Here is an 18622-nt window from a genome sequence, read left to right on the forward strand (position 1 = left end):
ACTCAACACCATAAGCCAAGCATTGCAAAGCCATCTGCACCTTCACTGCTACACCTTCTCCATGGCTGTGTCTAAAGGGAGAGACTTGGAATCTCACAGATGCAAGGCCAAACCTGTTGGGCTATGTGAGCCCAGCCACCCAATAGTCAGATCTACTCTGTCCTTGGCTATGGCATGAGGCTCTTAAGACAAATTAATCTGAAGGATCTCAACAGCTATGCTGTTAGACCTCTCATTGCTCTGCCCGACCTACAAGCTCCTTTACTGGCTCAAATTCACACCTGAACTCCTCTCCTGCCTCAGCCACCATCAGCTCTTCTACTCCTCTCCACCTGTGCTCTGTATAATCCACACTAAGGTGGACGTTAACCTCTTGTGGACCTCCAGATGTATGCTTGTGATTACTCTTCATTGGCTGTTTTGTATAGGTAGGCAGGTTCTTCTAGTCTCATGCAGAACACTGCTCACACATTTTGGATCTTACAACACCCTCTTGATTGAGAATCCTGACTAATGACTGACTGAGCCTTCCATCCCTGAAGCCACCCTCTGTGTCCCAGTACAAGATGAGAATCCCCACCCTAACCCCTGGTGTCCACTTTCATCTCAGAAGCTAGACTCTGCACTGCCCATTACCTTTTGGTTCTCTGCCTCTAATTCTGTTAAATAGTTCCTCTCTTCTTTAAAACAAATTCATTTTGTTGTTTATTTTTTGAGACAGGGTTTCTCTGTTTGGCCCTGGCTATTCTGACAGGCTCTCTGTAGATCAGACTTGTCAGGAAACCAGATATCTGCCTGCCTCGGCCTCTTAAGCACTGGGATTACTGGATTGTGCCAGCATGTTTAATTAAAAATTAATTAGTGGCAGTGCATGTTGGCACATGCCTTTAATTCCATGGATTGGGAGGTAGAGGCATTGTGAGTTCCAGGACAGCCAGGGCTATAAATTTACACCTTGTCTCAAAGAAAACAAGCCAAAAATGAAACAAAAATGTTGCAATATGGTCTTAGGTATGTAACTGAGTCTGTTCTTGAACTCTGAATCCTCCCACTTTCACTCAGGTGCTAATCAGCAGGCTTCTGTCTTGACTTTCACTGTGCACTCAGGGCTGCCAGGACTGTTACCTCTCCCAGTGTAACTCCTGACTCTCTCATCAGCATCATCACAAAACTCCTGCTAAGAATTAAGGAAACCTGAATTCTAAGGAACAGTCGGAGCTCCAGTATTTCCAAAGCTCACTCTAATACAGATGGATCCTATGCTGCAGTAAAATGGTCACAGCTGGAGGTCTTAATTCCAGGACTTGGGACAGAGGGGTTGGAGGATCTTGAATTCAAGGTTATTTTTATGTTACAGTGTTGCTCAAAGCAAGTTGGGCTGCTACAAGATACCCTGTCTCAAAACTATACCAAACACACCTAAAATGAAACAGAGGAGTTTGAGTGGGCACAGATGGGAAAGCTCGGCACTTTATGGCTAAGCCACCTGCTGCCAGCACCAAAGTCCATGCACAGCCCCAATTCTGAGCTGTGTCTGGGACCCCACTTAGGAGCACGCACCAAAGTAGCTCAGATCCAGGGCTTTTGGTCTAAGAGGATTTAGGCAGTCACACTTTGGATGCCAGTTCTCCAGCTCAACTGCCTGTCAGCCCAGGATCTGGTCTTAGTCATGGCTTGGCATCCCTAAATTCCTCCCAGCTGTGCTCTGAACTCACCCTGTGCCCCGTTCTGATGACTCTGCCATTCTCCATGGGAGTAGCCTCAAGAAGTCCCTCACATCTGAAGCACCACTCTGAGTGCACTAAATACTGCAGGGGAGGGGCGTGGCCAGCAGAGCACCCACCCCTTTCAGCTGTAGAACATTTAGCTCTAGAGTGAGCACTGCTGTGCATTGTGGATCTTAAGCAGTATTCCAGCCTTGGCCTGGGAAGAGCCGTTGATACCCACACTTTCTGGGGTGACATTGTCTCCTGAGGATAGAGTCAGGTGAGGAGCGGCAACTGATGTTCATGAGAGACAAACTTTCTTCACCACCTGCCCATGCTGGCCCTAGGATCTGGGCTTTTTGGGTGACATGAGTGTTGAGCCCCCCAGGTAGATGGGTTTTCAGGGGTCAGGTGGTTATTGTCACCAAAGGTATCCACAAGGATAAGTCATACTGTACTAATTCCCATATTAGATCCCTTCTCATGGGTCACAGAGGTCGTGCTGGGTCCTAAATGTGGACCCAGGTTCCTGGCACTTTTGAAGAGACTGGTCAGGGCGCAGGCTTCAGGACATTTTGTTTGAATTATTTTGGGGGATTTTATTTTTACTGTTGGGGGCAAACCTAGGGCTGCCATGTGCTGGGAAAAGGCTTTGCCACAGCTGTAGATCATCCCTAATTATAAACTCCTAAATTCTCCCAATCCTGGAACTTTCTAGGTCCCTCACATGATGCAACCTTTGGGGGATTCCTCACATAGAATCATGGGGTGGATTGCATCCCAAAGAGAGACAGTGGGAAATGTTCCCCAGTGTCTGCCTGTGGCTGTGGTGATGAGAGTGGATGTAGTGACCAGTGGATGGCAGGGCCCATGTGAAACCCTTTTGGTTTCCACTTGAGTGGAATCTTCACCATGCTTTTTTTTTTTTTCTTGAAACACAGGTTGGCCTGGAACTTACAGTCTTCCATCACTCTGACTCAGTTTCCCATGACTGGGATCACAGGCTTAAATTACTATGCCCATCTTTCTTTTTTTGTATTTATAAATCTTCTAAAAGCCAGAAGGATATAGAATTTAAAATTTTGCGGTCCAAGGCATTTCCAACAGGGGATTCTTGACCTAGGAGTGTCCAGACCAGTGTTTATTGTGTGGCTACTTCATTCCCATAACAGCTTATTTTTGACAAAGAGTTCCAAGGTGTGATGTCACTGGGCATCAGGCGGTGTCCCAAATAGCAGCACTGACTCAGGTTGTAATTTAGGCTGGAGAAACTTACTAGGACCCTGGTAATCCTAGCACCCTGGGGCCTCACATGTCCTTAGTCTGATCTAGTGATGAATCAACTGCTCTTGAGGGTGGATTGGAATTCTAGTCACTGTGAGGCAGGAGCATTAGTATCCTACAGCCACTCTGGGCTCCATAGGAAGACCATGTTTCAATATAAAAGGGGTCACCTGCGAGTTCTTACTGTCTTCCCTGAGGCCTTCCTGCTGGAGTTAGAATAGCTGTCTCACCAAGTTGAAGTAGAGGGCAGAATGTTGGTGCCTTCTATAATGAGGACTAGTAACAGATAGTCTATGGAAATTCTAGAAAGTTCTACAGGTATTTATGTCCTGTGCATGGGAATTGCTGGCTTCCCTGTGTCCTTTGCCTTTAATTTGCAGTCCATGGGGCACCTGGGAATGTCCCCAAACCAGGCTGCACACAGGGCTTGTCCCATGATTCTCACTTGCACCCAGTGCCTGCCTGATTGTCATAAGTCTGACAGAGCCACTGTATGCTCACCTGACACCTGCAGAGAGCACTATATGGGACCCTACCATCCCCACACTGCCCATCAGTGTCTACAATGTCCCTATATGGCACTGAGATGATCTAAGCTGCTTCCGGCCTATGTGCTGCATCAGAATCTGACCATTCCTAATTTCCTCCTCTCACACCCACACTAGAAGCCCTGTACCCACACTAGCCCCAGCTGGCCTGTTGCCTACTGACATCTCATGGACTCTGCCCCAATCCCCTGCCCTGCCCTGCCCTGCCCTGCCACAATCCCCTGCCCTGCCCTGCCCTGCCCTGCCCTGCTGTGCCCTGCCCCAAACCCCTGCCCTGCCCCAATGCCCTGCCCTGCCCTGCCACAATCCCCTGCCCTACCCTGCCCTGCCCTGCCCCAATCCCCTGCCCTGCCCTCACTCAGCTGACAATGTGGACATCTCAAGACAGTCACTGGACAATGGCTGACACACTTGTCTGAAGACTGGAAATGTTTCTCGATCTTGGAGAGGAAAGAAGGACCTTCCAACTACACTGGCCTCTAAGGAAGTTTATTCAGGTGAGGAATGACAGGAACTGTTTTGTCTCACGTCACACATGTCAGTAGAAAATATCCTAGGTATTGGATGGCGCTGTTAGCATTAACAGAACAAAGCACATAGTGTTGGGAAGATTAATAAATTATGAGTAGGATTAGAAAACCCCAAGCCTCTTCCAGGTCCTAAGAGAGCAAAAAATACCACCAAACATAGCATTAATGTGATAGGTTGGTTAAATCTAGTTACTAGATTCTAGTGTGATACCTATGACTTTTTGTGTCATGCTCAGCTTATAATGACTAGAGGACCTAAGCTTGAGAGTCACCAATGCCTCTCCCTTGCTTCTCTAGCTGCTGAGCATTGAAAAGCCCTAATGAGACAGCATCTGTTTGCAGACATACTGGATAAGTCTTCTGCACTTTATCTCTCTGAGTCACCTCCACTCTCAGTAAGTCAGTTTAATTCCATAAATTGTAAATGAGTCACGTGGAAAATATACTTTCTCAATACGATCACAGATTTCCATGTAAAAGGTGAAACATGAACTATCCCACCTAAGTTCTGGGCTTGCACAGACCTGCTCTGCAAAAGAAACATGTGGTCACAGCTGCAGTCTGCATTCACTATGGATGCTCTTGAGGACCTCCCTAAACTGCATAGATTAAGATAATTATCTTGCTTTCTATCAAAAGAATTCATTATGCCAAGTTGGCCTGTAGAAGGAGGCTAGTCTCTTCTGTATTTTATCAGATGTGCATAATCTATATGATCATCGATAGTAAGTGAAAGCTCTGTTTGGAATTGAAACTGAGTGATGCTGGAGGATGATGCTGAATGCACAATGAGCAGTGGAGGCACCAGAGCCCGGTGTGGATGCCTAGCAGGCTACCACATTGAGCAGGCACCCCTCAACCACCTGTACACACAAATCTCCTGAGATCTCTCTCCTTAATGGGAGATGATGGCGTCCATCTAGTATAGCACATGCCCTGGAAGGACAAAAGCTACCTACAGGAGCTGTGGTGATGGCTCACAGGTTAGAGCATCTGCTGCTCTCTCAGAAGAGCCACATGGTCCCTAACAATCATCTACAATGGGGAATGCTATTCCCTCTTTTGGATCATGAGGGAAATGCACTCAGGAGTGGCCCAGACATACATTTGAAAAAAAAAGATCCATTGAGTTACATGATAAAAATAAATATAATCAGCAACAATAAAAAACACAGCATATGAATGATCAAGTGAAACAGCACCTATAAAAACCTATTTCCCAAAATGACGTTGATGGTCATTATCTTTTTGGTTTAATACTAATGCTGTATTGTAAGAAAAACCGAGGCACATGGTTCTCGATTAGGATTATTCTATATTCCTTTGTGAAAGTTGTCATTTTTTCTGCAGCTCTACAGGCATGAGTGTGTGTTACTCAATATCTGGGCAAACAGTCAATAAGGAATGGGTGTTGTAGACTGATATAGATTAGGATGAGCAGAACACATGACAGCATGGATACAGTATGTCAGTGATTACATCATAAAGTGTGTGTCCATAAAAAAAGTCACATTATCCACACAAAAGACACTATCACCCTGTGTACAGCTTGGTGGCTTTAAATTCCCTATTTACTCATGCTGCCTGGACCATGCAAAGATCCATATCCAGCTGTCAGTTCTAAGTCTACAGGAGGGGAAAGGACCCTTGAATAAGATGGTCTTAAGAGTCAAGAGTTACAAATCAATTTTTATTCATAAGGAATACAATTTACAGGCATAAAATGAACAACTAAAATGGTATAAAAAATGAAAAACAGTAACAAGAATATATAACTATGAAATAACAAAAAGAAAACTTCAATGAAAATCATAACCAAAAATATTTCTTAACAGCATTTTCTTAATGAACATTTAGAAACACAGTTGTAGTGCTGTTTCTCCTCTAGGGAGATGTCAAGGCAGTCCCCTCAGATGTCTCTCAAATGGTGTTGTCGGTATGAGAGAGGAGAAAGACCTCAATGAGACAGGCTGGCATACGGATACATAAATTTAGGGTCTCTATACAATGAGGAAATTAACTGAGAAGAAGAATATTCTCCCCAAAAAAGTCTTTGACTGTTGAGGATTGTCGTCAGCAGGGAACTCCTGACAGAGAAACTCACTCTTCAGGGGGCTGTCTTCTTGGGATCTGTCCTATTCCATGTCTCCTGCAGTTCCTGAGACCTGGGAGGAGAAGGCAGCTATTAAGACACTGATTTAGTGGGGACACGCATACCAGGTGTCAAGTTGCTGCCTTCTGTCCCTTCAGCTGCATTGGACAGACAGCACTGATCTTTTCACTGAAATCATTGCTGATATCTCTGCAGCCTGGGGAAAGTCACCAACAACCCTCACAGTACTGTGGGAGAACAAGCTGCTCCTCAAACTTCTACCAGTGAAAACCAAGAACGGGGAAAGGAGAAGAGACCTAACTGGGTTGCAGGAAGAAAGTAGAAGGCCACATGATACTGAGATCAAAGCCAATGACCAGGACTCATTTGCCATTTGCACTTGGTTCTTATCCCTACAAGGTGCTTCCAACCATCACATGACCCCTGTATGACCTTTGTCACACGACCAAGAACTCGTTCAAAACTCTTCATAGCATCCAATCTATGACAGGGAGATGCAGTCATGTGATATGTTATTCCTCTGTCACCATTTCTGGACTGCAGTTTCAAAAAGGGCAGAGAAGTGTACTTGCCCATAATTCAGTTTCTGAAAAGTGGTTAACATCCCAGAATACTTGTGCATAGACAGAGCAATGAATAACTCTATCACATGAGGTGGGTGACTGATTGGGTGTGGGGAGATTAGAAAGATGATAGGGGAAGCAAAGATGTATCCAATAGGCAAATGGTATCAGACATTGTTAATCTGACTCAGCTGCTTGTTCCTACCAAATTTTGCTGGGTCTGGAGGTTGCTGGTCTTCTCCTGTTCGTCTTCAGCATTCGGGTTCAACTCAAACAAATATCGCTCTAACTCCTTGCTCTCCTGCTTCAATGTGACCAACTTCTTCTTCATACATGCCTGGTCCATCAGGAGCCGGCTGTGCAGGTTGCTGGAAACACACTCTGCATAGTAAGATCCTGAAGCCTCTTCCTCCCATTCCAACTGCCAAATCCCACAAACTCCACCAGGACCCAGATACCCATAAAGACTTCATAGAATACATCTCCATACATGTAAGGCTGCTCCACAAACAGCAAACGGCCAATCCAGGGAAGAATAAATTGTTTTTGTGACCCAAGCACCTAACAGTCCATGTCTCACCAAAAGAACAAGGAATCTACAACTATCCATGAAAGCCCAATGCATCTAGGCAACATCAATTAGTAGGCAGTAAACAACCACAAGAGGACAGTAGAACCAAGGGAGGTCATGCTAACCATGTGGTCCACACATTGAGCTTTGTTAAACCTGGTATGACCCCAGAGGCCCAGGTCGGCCTAATAACACTCTGATGCCTGAATCAGTATAGTTCTATCCAGAGCCTTCTAAAGATGCATAGACACTGTGCTGAGAAGTCACAGTCTCTTATGGAACTGAAACTGAGTCCAAAAGACTCACGGCACAGTGATATTTAAACAGCACAAGACATGGACCCAGAGCTGCAGGCTCTCCAGTCCAGAACAAAGAGAGGCAGCAATGGATATTCCACAAGTGATGGGCCCTTTTGACCAGTACTTACCGATAGAAGTTAATCTCCTTCTTGAGCTCCTGAAATTTCTCACGATGTTCAATGTTCTTTGTGTCTAAGTTGTGCAGTAATGACATGACCTCTTTCTCCTTTATCTTCAAGTTTTCATAAAATGGATTTGGCCTGAAGTAGGGGCTGGCCCCAGGAAGATAGAACCCAATGAACATCAAGGTTTAGGATTATATGAACTCAGGCTATGTCTTGTATTACCCCAGCCCTGGAAGGACACTTTCTGAATTCTACATATTTGGATCTTCTTCAGCTTCAGAAACTTGGAATTGTGTGCCCAGGACAACAGAAGCTAAGCACCCAGATAAAGGGTTCCCTGGCTCACTTTTTTCAATCAGGAGGGCTGGATCTGCATTCAAACCTGTTATGCTGTCAAGAGCCTAGGCCACAGAGCTTACCCAACCACACACACACACACACACACACACACACACACACACATCCAGAAACCTCTGATTTCATTTTTCCTGTTTTGACAAGTGGAATGCTACAAGCCGAATAACTAATATTCTAGAGGCAGACAGTACACATAATTCTGGAGATGAGACCAGATATTGCCACAAACTTATAATCTGCCTAAGGCATACAAATGTATAGACAAATGTGACTACACAGGCAAAGAACTGTGCTGTTGAAAGTGGGGCTTCCAAAATAAAGCACTTACACCTCCATGAAACTATTATAAAGGTAAATCCTGAGGTCAAAAAACAGACCCCTAAATTCCAAAGGTGGAGGGATAGAGAAACATATAAAGGTTGTGCACATGCATGCAGAGCTGTGCACACACAGACACACAAGCTGGGGCACACCCACAAGAAAAGAAAAGTAAGGTCTCCAGCTCCGAAAAAAAGAACCAAAAAAAAAAAAAAAAAAAGAAAAAGAAAAGAAAAGTAAACAGACTCAGAGAATGAGAAAGAGAGACAAATATGGAAAGAGCACAATGAGAATCAGTAGAAATGCATGCACCATTACTGTCTCAGAGTGTAAGGCACAGAGACAAGAAGGAGCAGGCCAGAGCCTCAGGCCTTCTACTTAAGCATTGATATGAACACTGTGGGGCCTGTCACCTAAGGCTGCTGCCAGGAGATGATAGCGTTCAGTCACCTTCCTAGCAAGCACAAACACTCTCCACAAACTCACAGCACCCAGAACCTTGCAAAACTACCACCTGTCAAGGGCTTTCCAATTGTACACTGGGAACTTATGCTCCAGTGACTTTATCCCTGAAATCTTCACTCAGATTGCAAGTTCAGATTTTCAACAGGCAGAATCAGAGAGTCCATTTTCAATCTCACTCCTCAGTAAGGGTCAGGTTCTGAATCTCCTATCTATGGGAGATGAGGTTTAGAACAAGTTCGTTTGTTTGGAGCAATGCATACCTCTTGCTCATGGATCCACCTGTCACATAAAGGAGGCGATCTGTCAGCTCATTTCTCTCCTTGGTAGTTAGCTCCAGTTCTCTATTCAGCCTCTCCTCTTCCTCGTTGGCCTGCACCTTGTTTAGGACATTTTCAGGGGATGACGTCTGTCTGCAGGCCGCTGTAGGTAGAAGAACACAAGTGAACCCGCATAAGGTGAATGCATAGAGCATACACAGACCACAGTGAGGTCCAAACAGGAGAACATGCTTGGAAGCCAGTGTCACTGCAAGGAGTTTGGTCTATGTGTAAGAGGCATCCTAAGTGGATCACAGTTCCCCCACTACTATATAGAGACCAAGAGATATAAGCAGCCAGGTGTTCCCTATGCCCGCCCACACAGGCTTACAAGTACCAGAGAGATGCCTTCTCCAGGATTATTATCAGGTACGCAGGCTACAACCTGGTTTCAGGACCCTCACCCCTCTGGTTTCAGAAGTCAGATCATCAATTCAGCATCCACAATGAATTGATTGATCAGGGATACTCAGATATCCTACACTGTTACTCTAGTCCAATAACTTTGCATTAAAAAGTCATGTAGGGGGAGGACATGGTCAACAGATTTATTAATTCCCCCTACTGAAATGACAAATGCCCCAGAAGTGCCAATAGGTTACAGGCTCTTTCTCTACCTGCTCCATATAGTTTGGCTACTGTAGAAAAATATCTGCCACACAGAACCTCTAATATATGAAGGTAAGATTGGCCCCGTCAGCCAGAGGTAGTCACAGGAGTTCTAAGAATATAAGGTCATGGCCAGGAGCACAATTCTCTCCCTCTTACTACTGTCAGATAGTCACTGAATTTAAAGAAGCAATGAAAGTGAAGTACACTGATGCCCTGTTTAATTCAGAAAAGTTATACCATCCATGACTACTTATGGTGTTATTATATCAATTTAACATACCGAATGCACTGTAAAAGTAAAGACTAGAAGTTCACCCAATAATAGCATAGGCATTGCCATATCCTCCATGTGGTTATGGAGAAACTAATAATGTGAAAACCTTGACTTTCAGGAATTGTGATAATCATGGAATTCAATATCTGTGGAGATGTTCCAGTGGTTGTGGCCCATTGCTATAAAGGCCAGCTGAAGGCCCCCACACTCACCCCTGAGAGGAAGCTCAACATACACTGCCCAGAACTTACTCCACATTCCCCATGTCCTGTGTCCATCATTACCTTTAGGTTTCGTTTGCTTCACTCTAGACTCTTCTCTATCAACATCAACTCTCCCAAAGCGCCTACATAGACGGGCAAACATGTCTGTGGATATATCCTTTGGACACTAAAAGAAAAAGTAGGGAATTGGTTGTCACAACGATACTGGTGACATCTAGGGATTCCAAGAAGTCTCTAGGAGACAATAGAATGTCCACGAAGGGACGGCTGATGTCATGGAGAACAGACTTTGCCTCCCTGCTAATGTTCTCCCTGTACTGAGCAAAAGCTGATGTGCCCTTTTCAGGAGACTTCCCTGTGGCATAGCCACTGAGCACCACATGCTTCCAAAGCCAAATTTGGCTCTAGGCTTGATTGGAAAAACCTAAGTCATTGCTATATATCTAAATGAGTGCTTCCTCCCCAATCCCTGCACAGAAATGTTTCATCCTACCTCAAATTCTCCTCAGTCAGCAATATTACCCATTAAAGATTACTGAGAAATCACACCAGTTACTATAAGTAGCCAAAGAGGTCTCCTGTCTCATCATGTGCAGGTGCATGAAATCACACCCAGAAATAGCCTGTAGGGTAGGTTGCGATGTGGGTGTGTATTATAGGTACAACCTGAAGCTTTGTGCTTAACATTTAACAGTTGCCACCGGATTCCTTAGGAGAAAGAATTGCATTCATTATGGTCCTGGCAACAATGTGGTGATCTGTTAGCAGAGGAAACTGAAATATTGGATCCACCAGTGAATGCACCCTCAGGCTGAGTGTGGGGCTCTCCTCTCTGCACCTAAGTTACAAAAGCAGTATTGCTTACAGGCCTCTCTAAGCTATAACGTCTGATTTCATCTGAAAAATAAAATAGTCAGCAATGTGTGTGTGTGGGGGGGGGGTACAGCCAAAGGAGTTGGACAAGCCTAGAGACATAACTCAGTGGACAGAGTAAGAAACAAGCATCTTCACTCCTGTTTCATGGATCACCCCACAAAACACAAACGCATCTATCCTACTAAAAAAAAAACAAGTTATTTTATTGAATGCATACACTAATACTGTTTACAGTATTGGTAGCAAAGCTCAGATTTTGGGGGCAGATCCATGACTTGAACTATCTTCCTGACAACATATAAAACAATAAATAAATAAATAAATAAATAAATAAATAAGAAAAAACAGAAAAATAAAAAAACACAAAAAGCACAAGCCTTTCATGTGAAGTTACAGAAGAATGATCCAGTGGTCACTTCTGACCAGGCCATTTTAGCTATGACAGTGCATAGTGAACCTTAATTTGATGGGTCCTATATAAAGCTTTGTGCAATATTGTCATTTTAACCAACCTCATGTAGAATATACATAACAACACAGGATATGATCACAATGTCCTTGCTGTGTATCAAGTTATTTTTCTATGTCCTTGATTGTCAGGCATATTACAGCAACAATCTGAGATGGCTGGTAGACTTGGAAGAAAGTGGATATGAAAGATCCCCGTTTGATATCAGTACAGCCATTTCTTACGAATGAGAATCTTTTAAGCTGGCCCTCGCTTAGCCCCTACACATTAGACAATAGACCAGAAAGTACAGAAAGCACATTCCCACCCACTCTCTAGGAAGCTGCCGGACCATAAGAACAGAGGGTACAGAACATATTTACTGCAGGGCAATTAGAAGACAGGAAACATCTCTGGGAAGCTGACTGACCACTATAGAAGTGAGATATCCTTGGTACTGAATGCAGCTGTGCTATAGGCTGACATAGCTATAGCCTTGTCCTGGGAACTCCAGAAGAGAAACACCTGCCAAGATAGATATCCTTGGTCCTTGTCCTGGGAACCCCAGGATAAGAAAACATATATCAAGTCAGATGTCCTTCATACTGAAATAGCTGCATTGATGTGGTTACGGCCTTATCCCAGGAATTCCAGGACGAGAAACATCTGCCTAGTTATCCTTGGCAGGAAATAGCTGAGCTAAGGAAACTGTGTAATCTTAACTGACATTTTAAGCTGTATATTTCTGTTGTTTGAGGTTCCTCACATCCCTCCTGCGTGAGGACCGTGTCGAGCCCCAGTGCATTGGTATCCCAAAGTAAACCTCTTGTTTTTACATCAAGACTGAGTCCTGTGTGTTCATGGGGTGGTGATTGTCCTCAGGACTGGAGCGAGAGTCTCCTCTGTCTGAGGGTCTTTCAGATAAAGCTATAGTTGTGGGTTACACACCTCAATTCTCATTGGCTAATGCTGTCCTCACAGTCCTTGGAGGCCCCTTTGTAAGACTACCTGTTGGAAAGTGGAAGCAGCTTTATTTGAGCTCAAAGTGAACAGGACGAGCAACTTAGAGAACAAGATGGGGTAATTGAGAACCTGTCTAAAAGCAGCACAGAAACCCACCCTTCATTCAAAGCATCATCTACCAATTCTTGAATTTTTACCATTCTCTGCCAACCAGTATTTCATTCAGGAAAGGTAGAAAAGAACTGGAAATGATCTTTGTATTCTAAGGACCTCGATCTGTCTTTCCTTAGGTCCACGTTAAGAACAAATGAAATGGGTATCACCATCTGAATAACTTAATATTACCTACTCAGCATTTCTAGCCTCATACTGTGCCTATGGCAATCTCAAGCTTCCCTGAGTGTTGCTGCCCCAGCAAGAAGAATGAAGTTCTATGGTCAATCCCCAGTGAACCTTTCAAGGGGTTAGAAGAAAGCCATCAGAGATACTGCACTTCTTTGTCCTTCGATTAAATCAAGATGATACAACGTGAATCTAGTGTACTATTCCACCACACATCTTCCTCACAACCCCACCTATCTGAGGTCATTGCTTGGCAGAATTCATGCCCCACCATCCGAGATATTTCTTGATTCATTGCTGCCAAGGGCCAGGTTTCCTGAGTTTTGTTTTTTATAGAATTGGGTGTAGTCAATCATAGTTGCCCTCTGTAAGAAATGACAAATATCTATAATAACTGAATATTCTGAAGGTTTTTATACTGGTTTTATTATACATATAACTGTGAAACGGAAAACATACATATTTCATCAATGAAATGAGTAAGATTGATTTAATGAACAGAAAAATGGATGGTACTTCAAAACTTCCATGATTACATATTATCTATTTAATTCCCTCCACAATAGCCAGAAACGGACATTATTATTTACTTAAACCGAGAAAATATTAATTGTTTGGCCTGCTTTTCTGAGCTTCCTTAAGGTATAGTTAATTGACAGAGCTGTGGTTTAAAATTAGGGTCCATATTCTTCTGTTTTAAATGTGTGCCTTTTCTTTCTATTTTTTTCTCCATCTTTATTAAATTGGGTATATCTATTTACATTTCAATTGTTATTACCTTTCTGGGTTTCCAGGCAAACATCCCCCTAACACCTCCCCCTCCCCTTCTATATGGGTGTTCCCCTCCTCATCCTCCCACCATTACCACCCTCCCCCCCCAACAAGCCCCTTTCACTGGGGGTTCAGTCTTGGCAGGACCAAGGGCTTCCCTTTTATTTCTAGTGGGTGCTGCTCTCCCTGCTCCGTGGGAAGTGGATGGGGGGAAGGCCCGGGCCTGAGGTGAGTTGGAACTGGGGTAGAAAGGCATAGGGCCTCCTAGGTGAGAATGCCAAACCACCACTGCTGCTGCAGCCACCATGGAGAAGCCTTTGTTCCTGCTGCAGGGAGGAGAGTCTGGTGCCCACAAGATGGCTGAAGGGGAGCTGAGAGTGGACGGCTTCATCACCCGCCTGCTGGAGGTATGAGGATATCGTCCGGGAAAAATTGTGCAGATGACTGGAGCAGAAGTCCGAGGGCTGTGTATCACGTCTCGTGAAATCTTTCTTAGCCAGCCAACAGCTGTGAACACAGGTTTCTTTTGGAGAGCAGGCCTGTGCAGGCCCAGAACCTAGGTGGGACAGTTCAAGCTACCCTTTTTCCATGGCCAATCTCAGATCATATTCAGAAAGTATTTCTTGGGCTAAAGAGATGGCTTAGTGGTTAAGAGCACTGACAGCTCTTCCAGAGGTCCTAAGTTCAAATCCCAGCAACCACATGGTGGCTCACAACCATCTGTAATGAGATCTGATGCCCTCTTCTGGTGTGTCTGAAGACAGTCACGGTGTACTTGTATATGATAAATAAATAAATAAATCTTTAAAAAAAAGAGTATTTCTTCCAGGTGATGGATTTTCAATTTATGGAATTGAACTAACTTACTCATGGTGGAAGTGACACAGAGAGTTAAAGTACAGAAGGAATAATCCAGAATGTCCACCAAAAGTTGCTGTCACACCAGGGCTTTTAAAAGCTCAGCTGCTAGAGAAGCAATGTAGTCTTTGGTTATTCTCAAGCTTAGGTCTTCTAGTCATTATAAGCTGACCATGACACAAAAAGAGTCATCTATATCAAAATAGAGAAGAGTAACTAGATTCACACCACACTATCACATTACTACTGTATTTGAGGTTCTCAGTTAATATCTAAGAACCTGGAAGAGGCCTGGGTCTTGCTACACAAACTCATGATTTATGTCCCCATTGTCAGCTGAGATTCTTCATGCAGCCTGGGGTCAAGGAGGTCATCCCACAAAGCACAAAACACCCATCTCAGATAAACATATATGGTTTACTGAATCCAAAACATCCATGAATTTCAGGACACAATTAAATGTTGAAACCTAAGGATAATAGATAGAGAAGAGAATTAAGATTTCTAGTTCATAGATCCAGTAAACACCTTCAACAAATCATAGCAGCAAACTTTCATAAGGTAAAGAAAGAAAAGGCAATAAAGGTACAACAAGCCTACAGAACATCAAACTAATTGTACCAGAAAAATTCCTCCATTCACATAATAATTAAAACGCTAAATGCACAGATCAAGAAAGAACATTAAAAGGGGTAAGGTATAAATATCTAGTAACAAATAAATTCAGACGTATCTGAATTACACCAGACTTCTCAACAGAGATTCTAAAAGTCAGAAAATCTTGGGCAGATGTAATACAGACACAGGCTCCTATATCCAGCATAATCATCAATCACCATAAAAGGAGGAACCAGGATATTTCATGACAAAACCAAATTTAAAGAATTCTTTTCTATAAGAAAGCACAACAGAGGCTAATAGGAGGAAAACTCCAAGACAATGAACTAAACTATACCCAAGAAAAACCAAGAAATTAATCTTCTCTCAATAATTTAAAAAAAGAGAAGCACACAAACATAATTTCACCTATAACCAGAAAAAGAAGAGAATGCAGCAAACATTGGCTTTAATATCTGAACAGATCTTCTTTCCCTAATCCCCAAGCTCCCAGGGGCCAAACTGCCAGCCAAACTGTATGCAAGGATGCTCTATGGTTCAAGGTGAGGCCTGTAGCCCCACCAAAGGCAGATCCTAGAGGTGTGAGGTGGGGATGGATATGTGTGGGTGCAGGAGCACTGTCACATAGGCAAAGCTGAGCAGAAACGGGATGTAAGGTTTGATGAGGGGAGTCTGGAAAGCAGGACAACAGTTGAAATGTAAATAAATAAAATAACCGATTAATAAAAAATAGCCAAAAATAAAATAACAAGTAAAAAGGTAAATGAAAATTAAACCAAACCAACCAAACAAACAAACAAAAATCCCTGTAGTGGATTGGCCTAATTCTGCTTGTATTTTAATGCTAATTTGTGGAACTCAGGACTGGTTAACCCCAAATAACTGACCCTGTTCCCAGTTAACTGTGATTATAAAGAAGCCAACAGCCAACAGCTGCACAGCAGAGAGATGGGGGAGGGGAGCTTTGAGGGCTTTGCTAGAGAGGATCATGAGGAGGGAAGAAGGAAGAAGAAGCTGCCAGAGAATAAAGGAAGAACATGTGTGATGGAGAGAAGAGAGGAAGAGGACAGCAGCCATGGTTAAGGGAGAGGAGAGCCTGGTCCTGAGGGCTGTCCAAGTGGAACAAAAACAGTCAAGATGCTACACAGCCTGTAAGAGTTGAGCGTTATTGTTTGGAAAGTAGATCTGATACCATGGAGGGCAGGCAGCTGCCCAGCTACTGTGCTGACGAATGCATACTAAAAATAAATTTAACAAAATATGAGTAACCAGTAAGACAGCTCTGTAGAGGATCCTAAAAGGAATACTTTAGTTTGAAGGGAAGGACAAAATACCAGAGAACACAGGGGATAAATTAATAAAACTAGGAAAGTTAATCAAAGAAGACTGGGAAAACCACAAAAATTAACAAAATGACAAAATTTAATACATAGGTTTAAATAATAATTACATATCACAAAACTCAATATCTAGGGTGGTGGGGCATGAATTCTGCCATGGTCTGAACTCAGAAAGGTGGGGTTGGGAGAAACATGTCTGGTTAAATAGTCCACCCACATTGTGTCAATGTGATTTAATCTAAGGACAAAGAAGTGGAGCATCTCTCATGGTTTTCTTCTAACCCCTTGAAAGGATCACTGGGGTGTGGCCTCAGTACTTCATACTTCTTGCTAGTTCAGCGAAACTCAAGGAAGCTTGAGATTGTCACAGCACAGTATTAGGCTAGATATACTGAGTAGATGATACTAAGTTGTTCAGATGGTGATATCCATTTGCATGTGTTCTTAATGTGGACCTAAGGAAAGAGAGATCAAGGTCCTTAGAATAGAAGGAACATTCCCAGTTCTTTTCTACCATTCCAGACTGAAAGGCTGGTAGGGAGAAAGTGGTAAATAATAAAGAATTAATAGATGATGCTTTGAATGAAGGGTTGGTTTTTGTGCTGGTTTTAGACAGGGTCTCAAGTATCCCATGTTGCCCTCTCCCTGGCTGGCCCGGTTCACTTTGAACTCAGATAAACCTGCTTCCACTTTCCAATAGATAGTCTTACAAGAGGGGCCTCCGAGGTCTCTGAGGACAGCATTAGCCTTTGACAGTTGAGGTGTGTAACCCACAACTATAGTTTTAGCCACTTTGTTCCATGTCTACCAGCTATTTCAGATTGTTGCTGTTCTATGCCTGACAATCAAGGACACATAAAAATAACCTGATAGAGAGCAAGGACATGGTGATCACATCCTTGCCTCTGCTGTATGTTCTGGATGAGGTTTGTTAAAATTCCAATATTGCAAAAAGCTTTATATAGGGCCCATCACATTAAGGGTCACTATGCAGTGTTTCATCTAAAATGGCCTAATCAGAACTGACCGCCAGACAACACTTCCTGCGAAGTTCCTATGAGAAGCTTAAGTTTTTTGTGTTTTTTCTTCTTCCTTCCTTCCTTCCTTCCTTTCTTTCTTTCTTTCTTTCTTTCTTTCTTTCTTTCTTTCTTTCTTTCTTTCGCTTCATAGGTTTAGAAGAATGTATTTTGGGCCACGGATCTGCCCCTAGTATCTTAGCTATGGATGTGATCAATCAGTGTTAGTGTGTGCATTCAATAAAATGTCCATTTTTGACTAAGGTAGATGGTTCTGTGTTTTGTGGGGTGACCCATTGTCAATGTGTAGTGAGTTGGGGCCCTGGGTATGGTCGCATACCCCCAGGACACAGGGGGTGCAGAGCAAAGGCATAAGAAACTGCACGCAGTTGTAAGCTTTATTAATCCTTATTAAGCTAAGAATATGCATTACTACAATTTTCATTGTGTCAAGATAACATAAGATCATTATTCCCAGGATACCAGGAACAATGAGGGAAGATTAAACAAAGAAAGACGAATAAACGAAAGCTTCTTCTAAAAATATTCATATAACAAATAACCTCTCTTATTATAATCAAAATATACTCACCATTACCAAGAGAGCGTTAGAACCACTTCCACAAAACGGGACACAGCAGAACATAATTTAAGGCCAAGTGAGAAAAACATTTTCTTCTCCAGGGCGGCATTCCAGCCCCTACTTGAATCTGGCACCAGGCCTTTCTTGACCCTGCCTGGGAGCTGCATCTCTATGTCTTAACAATTCCTTCTTTTTTCTTTTGTTTTAAAGTAACACTTTACATAACATAGCTAAAGGTCCTTGTAGGGGTTTAGTCATGTAAAAATAAAGCAACATAATACATAATGTACATAAGATTATGGCAAAACTAGCTCCTCCCATGCTATGGAAAATCCTTTGAAGCCAAGCCTTGGGATCTAATCCTGTCAATTGATCAGCCAATAATTTCGCTATTCCATATCTTTTAGCTGTTTACCAAAAGACATTCGAACATCATATTTCAAGGCATTAATTACTTTTGAAGCACTTTCATTACCCTCTAAATAGGCTTGAATTAACTTC

At 43.1% G+C, this 18622-nt stretch overlaps 2 protein-coding genes across 2 annotated transcripts in view; one reads left to right on the forward strand and one right to left on the reverse strand.

The window, feature by feature from the left end:
• LOC147999228 (disks large homolog 5-like) overlaps positions 1-18622 on the forward strand; it is a 144176-nt gene that overhangs the window by 71432 nt on the left and 54122 nt on the right. The window lies entirely within an intron of this gene.
• LOC147999230 (disks large homolog 5-like) lies at positions 5747-10509 on the reverse strand. The gene is made up of 5 exons (XM_087596442.1): positions 10367-10509; positions 9140-9299; positions 7743-7886; positions 6950-7112; positions 5747-6233 (listed from the first exon to the last, which is right to left on the reverse strand). Exons 1-5 carry the CDS (start codon positions 10446-10448, stop codon positions 6204-6206), a joined length of 579 nt encoding a protein of 192 aa, XP_087452568.1. The 5' UTR covers positions 10449-10509; the 3' UTR covers positions 5747-6203.

The sequence above is a fragment of the Rattus norvegicus genome, chromosome 19 (assembly GCF_021556685.1).
Source record: "Rattus norvegicus strain SHRSP/BbbUtx chromosome 19, alternate assembly SHRSP_T2T, whole genome shotgun sequence".
Classification (NCBI taxonomy): domain Eukaryota; kingdom Metazoa; phylum Chordata; class Mammalia; order Rodentia; family Muridae; genus Rattus; species Rattus norvegicus.

Bases quoted from the DNA above. Each gene is read 5' to 3' on its own strand.
- LOC147999230 (XM_087596442.1), bottom strand. From the start codon at position 10,448: ATGTTTGCCCGTCTATGTAGGCGCTTTGGGAGAGTTGATGTTGATAGA. The intron at 9,300-10,366 runs GTAATGATGGAC...TTCTACCTACAG, and splicing joins GAAGCAAACGAAACCTAAAG to CGGCCTGCAGACAGACGTCA. The intron at 7,887-9,139 runs GTATGCATTGCT...TCCTGGGGCCAG, and splicing joins GGTGGATCCATGAGCAAGAG to CCCCTACTTCAGGCCAAATC.